Genomic DNA, 10,000 nt, shown 5'->3' with positions numbered 1-10,000 from the left:
AGCTTGAGGGTGTGTGGCCCAGTTTGGCGCACCAAGCTCCTGTTGGCAAAGGGGTTAACCTAATTAACCATTTCAGAGTACAATAACTTAGCCTAATCTTGCTGCCGGGCTAAACAAAGATCCACTTGTTATCTTTAATCAAGGTCAATTTCATCTTTGGACTGCTTGAATTTCCAAACCAGGAAAAATATATCTCATTGTCACGTAAGTAATGAGACTAAAGGTGAAAATCGTTAATGCTACAAAAGAGAGCAAGATGAGAGAAAGTTATATAAATATATATATATAAATATATATATATATATATATATATATATATATATATATATATATATATATATATATATATATATATATATCATCAATAACGGTATGCTCATGTTTGAGCAGCCATGGACCTCTCCACCATCCTTGCCACTCAACTCAATCTTACAAGAGGAGGGAGAGGAGAGAAGGAGAGGGAGGAGAGGGAGAGAGGAGAGGGTGGGTGAGTGGTGTAGGTGAGTGGTGTGGGTGAGTGGTGTGGGTGGGTGAGTGTGTGGGTGGGTGAGTGAGTGGTGTGGGTGAGTGGTGTGGGTGGGTGGGTGGGTGGGGGGTGAGTGGTGTGGGTGGGTGGGTGAATGGTGTGGGTGGGTGGGTGGGTGGTGGTGAGTGGTGTGGGTGGGTGAGTGGTGTGGGTGAGTGGTGTGGGTGGGTGGGTGAGTGGTGTGGGTAGGTGGGTGAGTAGTTTGGGTGGGTAAGTGGTGTGGGTGGGTGGGTGTGCTGAGGGTGGGTGGGTGAGTGGTGTGGGTGGATGGGTAAGTGGTGTGGGTAGGCAGGTAAGTGGTGTGGGTGGGTGGGTAAGTGGTGTGGGTGGGTGGGTGAGTGGGTGGGTGGTGTGGGTAAGTGGTGTGGGTGAGTGGGTGGGTGGGTGGGTGGGTGGGTGGGTGGGTGGGTGGGTGGGTGGGTGGGTGGGTGGGTGGGTGAGTGAGTGAGTGAGTGAGTGAGTGAGTGAGTGAGTGAGTGAGTGAGTGAGTGAGTGGTTGGTTGGTTGGTTGGTTGGTTGGTTGGTTGGTTGGTTGGTTGGTTGGTTGGTTGGTTGGTTGGTTGGGTGGGTGTTTGGGTGAGTGGGTGGGTGTTTGGGTGGGTGTTTGGGTGAGTGGGTGGGTGGTGTGTGTAAGGGGTGTGGGTGGCTGGGTGGGTGGGTGGGTGGGTGAATGGTGTGGGTGGTGTAGGTGGGGGATAGGTTTTTGAGCAGTAAGTGGGTGTGTGAGTGGAGTGATGTGGGTGGATTTATGAGGGATTGGTGGGTGGGTGGGTGAGTAGTATGAGCTGAGCTGTGAGTATGGGGGGTAGGGAGGGTGAGTGAATGGGTGTGGGTGGGCAGGTGGGAGAATAGACTGGTGTGTAGGGGGGGTGGGGGTATGTGGGTTAGAATGTGCAAGACTGCATGAAAGCAAAAATGTGTTTCTTTGTTTCTTTGTTTTTTTTTCTTTTCTTTAAATCCTTCTGATATTTACCAACACATATATTCAGAAACTCAGAATCATATACAGTTCACAGGGTATTCCCTAAAATACAAACTGTGCTAATCTTTTAGTAACCTTAAACAAAATACTTCCAAGATATTGTGTAGAAGCCCCCTAAGGTTGACCCAGTTGAGGCCTCAAGAGATACTGAGTCAGTACTCCTGAGTGCATATAGTATGGGATTAACCTGCTTACAAGCTTAATCTATCTGTTTTGGACTGTTGTGTTTTGGGATTGGTGGTACTTACACACATACCCAAGTATGCATATACATAAATATTCACATACACTGCACACTTCCACATACATACATGAATTTATATACACTACCTCCCTTACTCCTTCCTCCTCTCTCTCCCTTCTTTCTGTCCTCCCTTACTCCCTCACTCCCTGTCTTCCTACCGACCAACCTACTTTCCTTTCTTCCTTTCTTCTTCCCTCCTATTCACACATTCATTCACTCCCACATGAGAGACAATCATAAAGTTTTGAGGTGAAAAGCAATGGCTGTGTCCTTAAAAGTATATAAATAAAATTATCTCTTGCCAGCAGGAATCACCTGGTAAACCTTTGATAGGAAGTCTCAAAAATACTGCAATTCTGCTTTACAGTAATCAAAATCAACATAAACAAGCACATCCTGCAGACCTTAGCATGACCTTGAATATATATTCTTAAGCGTACATGTTTATACAAGTGTGCAAGGGAAGAACAAGCCATGGTACAGCATAGAAACTTCACTGTTTCTAACACCCTTGCACACCGATGACAATAAAATATCCTAAAATTTCTGAAATAGAGGGAAAGAGGAAGAAAGGAAGTGAGGGAGGGGGGAAGAGGGGGGGAGAGAAAGAGAGAGAGAGAGAGAGAGAGAGAGAGAGAGAGAGAGAGAGAGAGAGAGAGAGAGAGAGAGAGAGAGAGAGAGAGAGAGAGAGAGAGAAGAGAAGAGAGAGAGGAGAGAGAGAGAGAGAGAATGAGAGAGGAGAGATGAGAGAGAGATAGAGAGAGAGGGGAGAGAGAGAGAGAGAGAGGAGAGAGAGAGAGAGGAGAGAGGCAGAGAGAGAGAGAGAGAGGCAGAGAAGAGAGAGAGAGGAGAGGAGAGAGAGGCAGAGAGAGAGAGAGAGGCAGAGAGAGAGAGAGAGAGGCAGAGAGAGAGAGAGAGAAGAGAGAGAGAGAGGAGACGAGAGAGAGAGAGAGAGAGAGGCACAGAGAGAGAGACAGAGAGAGGCACAGAGAGAGACAGACAGAGAGAGGCAGAGAGTGAGACAGAGATTGAAAGGAGGGCAACAGACAGACAGAGAAACAGACAGAAACAGTGATAAACCATGCACATGCACAATCCTGACAAAATACGTAATGCACTTATATTTTATAATAATATTAAGATCCCTCTAAAGTATACAAAGTACCTATGTCAAAGCCCAGTCAGTAAGAAAAAAAAAAAAAATTCAATAATAGAAAGAAAGAAGAAAAAGGAAAAAAGACGAAGCAAATGACAAAAAAAAAAATAATAATAATAATACAAGGGACATGATGGAGAACATCCCGACCCCAAGCAATCAACTCACATCTTGTGTTAGAAGGTCAGGGTTGATCTGGTACTGACAGGATGCGGGGATTGTAACTCTTCTCGGCGGGCGGAATCTCTCACTAATCTTGACGGGGACGCCGGCCACAAATGCAGCCGGGTCAGTAGACATGGTGAATCTGCTAGGATAAAACAGAATTGAAAGGAAAGCGAATAATAACTGTTAAGATATTAATGGTAATAGTAGTCTAATCCAATTAGTAATGGTAACTGCAATAATCATAATAATGTTGTTTTACCTGCTAATGATAACAATGATGAGGGTGATGCTCTAAATTAATAATGAGATCAATAATGATAAAACAGTGAAAATACATCCTCCTCTGGTAATAAATAAATAAAAATAAATAAATAAATAAATAAATAAACAATAGACAAGTAAACAAAGTAAAGTTTACAATAAAAGGAAAAAATAATAACTGAATACCACCAGGAAAATGTAATGTTCACTGTTGCTTTGTTTTCTTCTACACTTAGAAGTGCTCAGCCACCAAGGAGTCAATTATTAGACCTCAATGACCTCACCTGATTTCCTCTGGTGTGTTCTTGAGTATTCAGGATTTTTTTTTTTTTTTTTTAATATTACAATCAATAATGTTACTATCATTCTAATGTTAATAACATTGCTAATAGGATAAAACATAATACTTCCAACAATCTAGGAAAAGGGTAAACAGGTGAGATAGGTAGTACTAATACTAAATATTGGTGAGTACGACCTTATGGAGCCTCTGTGTGTACTGACAATTAATAAACTAAATTCACAAGAGCATAATAATAATTATAACAACATAATAAATGAATTATCATAATAATAAAAATAATGAATAAAATAACATTATTAAATACAATAACAATAATAGTAATAGTAATAGTAACATTAACATTAACAGTAGTAGTATAATAATAATAATAATAATAATAATAATAATAATAATAATAATAATAATAATAATAATAAGCATAAGAATAAGAACAATAACATAAATAATCACAATAATAATAGTAATACTAGTAGTAGTAATACAACAACAACAGCAATAAAATAATCATAATCATAAACATAATCATAATAATAATAACAATGATAATAATAATAACAATGATAATAATAATAGAGGTAGAAAAGATGAGGCATTTAAAAACTAAAACTTTGCCTGTTGTTATTGGAGCACTTGGCCTTATAAGGAAAAGTACTGATAAGTTTCTTGAACCAATACCAGGAAATCCAAAATTAGAAGAAGTCAAAAAAATAGTTTTAAACAGCACAGCGCATGTTCTCAGAAGAGCTCCATCGATCTAAAATATTTTCATGTTCGTGAATTGACTTAACTGGACGTTTTAATTTGTGATTGTTCTGCATACTTTTGTATATTTTTGTTGGTGTTCCATTACCTCAAACTTCAATCACCCTAGGTCCCTGGTAGTGACCCGGTGTTTGATTTTAATTAGCAAATCTAAAGAAACTTTTTCAATAATAATAATAATAATAATAATAATAATAATAATAATAATAATAATAATAATAATAATAATAATAATAATAATAATAATAATAATAATATTAATAATAATTATTATTATCATCATCATTATCATTATCACTATAATAATGATAATGATAATAATAATGATAATAATAAGAATAAGAATAACAAAAACATTAATAATAAAAGAATACGAAGAAGAAAAGAAAATGGTAAAAATATTAAAGCTTATAATAATAATAATAATAATAATAATAATAATAATAATAATAATAATAATAATAATAATAATAATAATAATAATAATAACAACAATATATGTGTGTGTGTGTGTGGGTGCCTATGTGGGTGCATGCATTTTTTTGTGTGTGTGTGTGTGTGTGTGTGTGTGTGTGTGGTGTGTGTTGTGTGCTGTGGTGTGTGTGTGTTGTGTGTGTGTGAGTGTGGTGTGTGTGTGTGTGGTTGGTGTGTGTGTGTGGTGTGTGTGTGTGTGTGTGTGTGTGTGTGTGTGTGTGTGTGTGTGTGTGTGTGTGTGTGTGTGTGTGTGTGTGTGTGTGTGTGTGTACGCGCGTGCGTCCATGCATGTGTATATACATATACATATATAAAGACATATATATATATGCAGATTCCTTGGATTTGTTGAAGGGAAAGTGAACACAAGTCATGACTGATTCCTCACTGTACAATGAATGATGAAGTGAAAGTAGATTCAGTTCAAAAATAATAGTAAGATTCAGTATTGTTTTGCAAACCACATCTGATAAGATTATGACTTTGGATTTTAAAAGGCTTTTTTATCAGAATATGATTCACTTAAGAGGTATGACAAACTAAGGCCTTTACTAATACCCATAAAGTATGTCCTCAACTGGAAAAATCAATTGCAATGATGAATGTGCTTAAACTTTAAACAACAAAATCCATGTAGATGTTATTGGGTCCCTTTAGTCTTATCTGAGGTGCTATTATCTCTTCCTTTCTGCATAATACAAGGACAGAAAAGTGCAGGGTGAATACACTTGTCCTTTAAACAACATGACTAAATTGATTACATAATGTATTTCATTTTGCCAACAGTAGACAATTGGTGAAGAAAAGTTTATGTATATGTACAATGGGAACAGATAGAGAGATAGTTAAATATAGGCTTATAAAAACATGTAAATAACACTGTATAGCCTACATTAACCCAATGCCACTGGGAAAATGTCACGTTCAGAGTAGTAGTACTTTGTGAAATTTGTTTACACAAAGAAGGCTCCACAAAAGTTCAGCCACAAAGGATTCAATCAGTAGTCTACATGACCTCAACTGATTTCCCCCTCCCACGAGTTTTTAGGAAATTTTTTATTAATATTATAATTTTCATTATTATCACCAGTAGCATTGGGTTAATTTGAAGCAGAGGAATCATACATTTATAGTGAAGTGCATGCTTTGAATTGTGGAATACTGGGTTTTCTCTTTTTTTTAATGAGGGTAAAAAAAAAGACTTTAAGCCTTCTTATGTCGAGCTGTAACTCCTCAGAGACTACAATCAGAGCCAAACAAGGCTGATGGAAACATTCATTTAATCTGACTAATGGTAATATTGGCAGTAACAAAACATCAAATTACTGTGAACTTTTGAATACTGAGGACTTCACCACAGGCCAAGATGAAAGGGGAAGCATTCTGCAAATTGGTCACAAAGAGAGAAGTGACTCGTTTGGTCTAGTCAATCACAGTGCAAGGGAAAAAGTAATTGGTGTAATGTTCGTATCAAAATATATTATCGATGAGTGAATTAGCTTTACATAAATGTATAAAGGTTCCTGAGACATTGACAGTGGCTCAAATAAATGCTGTGGAAGCCTTTTCAGTTGGCTGCATCACTGACGTATATTAGCATCTATTACATGGATTTCGATAGAACACAAACCATTTACATATGAGGAAAAAAATCTTAGAAAAACAAAATTACAGTTCAATAATATACTCCTTATCAGTTTATGTGTGTATATATATATATATATATATATATATATATATATATATGTATATATGTATATATATGTATATGATTATATGTATATATGATATGTATGTATATGTATGTATATGTATGTATATGTATGTATATGTATATATATGTTATATATATGTATATGTGTATGTATATATATATATATATATATATATATATATATTTATTTATTTATTTATTATTATTATTATTTTTAAACAGGTTCATGTTTGAGCTGCCATGGTCACGGCATGATACTTAATTTTAGTTTATGTTTGATGTCTTGAGTAGTATATATATTATATATTATATATATATATATATATATATATATATATATATATATATATATATATATATATATATATATATATAATATATTATTTTATATATATGTATATGTATATATATATTATGTATATGTATATGTATGTGTATGTATGTATGTATGTATTATGTATATATATATATATATATATTATATATAATATATATATATATATATATATTATATATTATTATATATATTATATTATATATTATATATATATATATATATATATATATATATATATATATATATATATATATGTATGTATGTATATATATGCAAGACACTGCAACTATGATTTCAATCATGTATTCTATGAATAAATATATCAAATGTCAATATCTTAAAATGAATCAATTATGCAGTCTCTCAATACTTGTCTCTGCATAACCCCTCCCCCACACACACATACACACACACAATATGCAGAATTTAATTGGCAGCTCAGGCTCTACTTAATGTGAAAAATAAATGAATAAATAATAATCAAATTAATAAGAGGAAAAAATGACATAACTAATAATAATAATAAAAACAACAATAATAATGATGATTATGATAATAATTACATTTACATAATAATAATAATAATTATTATTATTATTATTATTATTATTATATAATTATGACAACAACAACAACAACAATAATGATGATAATAATAACAACAGCAACTATTAAGCTGATGCCACCAGGGATGGAATGTACATTGCAAGCCATGTATGAGAACTTTCCAAAATACACTTCAAACAAACCTGTAGCTTAATCAAAGGCCAAAAAATCTCCATCCTGCCTATGCAGCAAAACACGAGCCAAAACTGATGCCTTATTTGATAATGTTGGACCTTATGAGAATATATACAGTAGAGATTTTATTTGTCTTCGCCAGACTTTGCGACACGAGCATACATCTGTGAATTTTAATAAACATTTGTGGCCTCACTTTTACTATGCAGACTTTACTTTATACTTGTATTCTTTTATTTATTTCCTATAACCATGAACATTTTTTTCTTTTTTTACATAGTCCTATTCCGAACTGCTGCTCTTAAATTTTGTGACGAGATAATACCTTCTCTGTATATTTTCAAGGTTATAATAAAGTAATAAAATGAAATAAAACAAAAGAAATACAAGCATCTTCCTACTGACTACACCCCCACATAACTAGAAACGTAAAATACCAAACGAAATGAGAGAATCAATATGCATAATAATTACTCAGATACACACGGCCAAATAACTAATTACTCACATACATAGAATTATAATTAACCACTAAAATAATTAATTATTTAATCAATATCTAATTACTCAAACACTTAAAAAACAGCCACAATCCCCAACACTTCTTGTGATAACCTGGTTGACCCAAGCTCAATCTGACCCAGTTTCAACTCTGTGACCTTGACTCAGCTTCTCCCATGACAAAGAGACTCACCATATTCAACAGGAAATACAGCCTTCTACAACAAATCTCAAATAATTACTGTCAAAACCCTCCTAGCAAATACACAGGGATAACAACATGTAAAACGGAAACTAACAAATACCTCATATACGTATCACTTCTCCACGTTAACATTTAGAACTAATTTTACAGGATTTGGGGTTTAAAATCAAGAGTGAATGAGCAGTGGTGAAAATTGAGAGGTGACTCTGAAATCCCTAGGGGGAAAAACTGACGACAAAATACCCTTCATGGAATCAGCTGAGAACAACAACAATGAACAATCACAGAACAATCACCCACTTTCATTAACTGCTTCGTTCTTTCTTTTGACAATCCCAACATAATTCAGTAAATTAGCCTTGAACCTCCACCAAGATGAATACGTGTTCCTTACCTTGTGTAAAACTATTCTAAGTAACACTAAAAGTCAGTTATGTACAAATTAAAGTGACGATTCTCCTTCACATCTTTTGACAATCAGCCATGTTTTGCTTGGGAACTCCAGGGTCAAATCAGCGCCGTTAAAAAGTGTCATGTGAGAGGAATTATTATCAATGTATTGGTTTTGAAACCCTGAGATACAGATGCATATACAAAATACCCATGAAAAGCTATTTATAGACGCTATCTAATAAGAACTCATGATATCTACATTTGATTTACATCTTTATGGCGGGTCATTCAAAAGTAGATTATGGCTTGCTGTAGATGATTGAGACACGATAGATAAAAAAGGACGGGAAAAGAGCCAGATTTTATGGAACACATAACTCGCCTTCCGTTGTTGTGCATATATCCTGCCATGATGCCCTTTGTGTTGCGTAGTACACAACTGCGCGCGCACACCACGCACTCGCACGCGCGTACTGACAGTCATAGTCACACCAAGGTCTATAGGAGTCTGATATAGACCTTGAGTCATACACTCATATACCTTCACTTATCACAGAAACCCATGCCTACACACGTGTTTTTACATTCATTCATGGACAAGTTGGAAGCAATTAAAAATGTACACGCAACTATGGCAATGGGTTCATCACAGACATATTATAGTAAAATATTAGTAACGATATCTTTGGAACATTAAAAAATATATCCTGAAAAGATGTTTGATAGAAGATATGATTTCAGAATTTCTGATTACAGAGAGAACTTCGTGTCGTTTTGACAGCCTCATTGTACAGAAACAGAGTAACACTATTTCTCTCGTTGAAGACATCATAACTGTGTAAGTTAATGGTAAATTCTTGCTCCGGACATATTCACTCTCATCATTTCATTATGACTTTAAAAAACGGATCATCATGTGATGACGCGTAAGGTTAAATCACCGCGAGCTGTACATTTCATATTCTCCTGCCTATAATTATCATAACCATAAAAAGAAGACTACAACAATAATAAAATGCTTAAGTCTTGAATTAAGTGTTGCAATTTGAGGTGGATTTTACCCTTCTCCAGCTTACATCTTTCACAAATTCCATTAACCTATCTGGCAAACAAATAGTGAGTCATTATGATAAGGAAACGACTGAAACAGTTAAACGCACATGCATACACACACACAGGCACACACACAAGGTCTATTTAAGTTTATATAATACTTAAACAGACCTTGCAAA

The 10,000-nt window shown here is 34.9% G+C and overlaps 1 protein-coding gene across 4 annotated transcripts in view; it reads right to left on the bottom strand.

Moving 5' to 3' along the window:
- Positions 1–8,897, bottom strand: part of LOC119577116 (stress response protein NST1-like) — a 23,333-nt gene extending 14,436 nt beyond the window's left edge. For 3 of the 4 annotated variants that reach the window (XM_037924802.1, XM_037924799.1, XM_037924801.1), the window contains exons 1-2: positions 8,770–8,897; positions 3,077–3,215 (exon numbers count right to left, since the gene is read on the bottom strand). In XM_037924802.1, the coding sequence (XP_037780730.1) occupies positions 3,077–3,208 (132 nt within the window). In that variant the 5' untranslated portion in view covers positions 3,209–3,215; positions 8,770–8,897. Of the gene's footprint in view, positions 1–3,076; positions 3,219–8,769 lie in introns of all 4 variants that reach the window. The other variant, XM_037924800.1, reaches the window with a different exon arrangement.
- Between the last annotated feature and the right edge of the window lie 1,103 nt (positions 8,898–10,000).

Source organism: Penaeus monodon, chromosome 9 (assembly GCF_015228065.2).
Source record: "Penaeus monodon isolate SGIC_2016 chromosome 9, NSTDA_Pmon_1, whole genome shotgun sequence".
NCBI lineage: Eukaryota > Metazoa > Arthropoda > Malacostraca > Decapoda > Penaeidae > Penaeus > Penaeus monodon.
The sequence above is the reverse complement of the archived record's forward strand: the minus strand, read 5'-3'. Positions and strand labels throughout refer to the sequence as shown.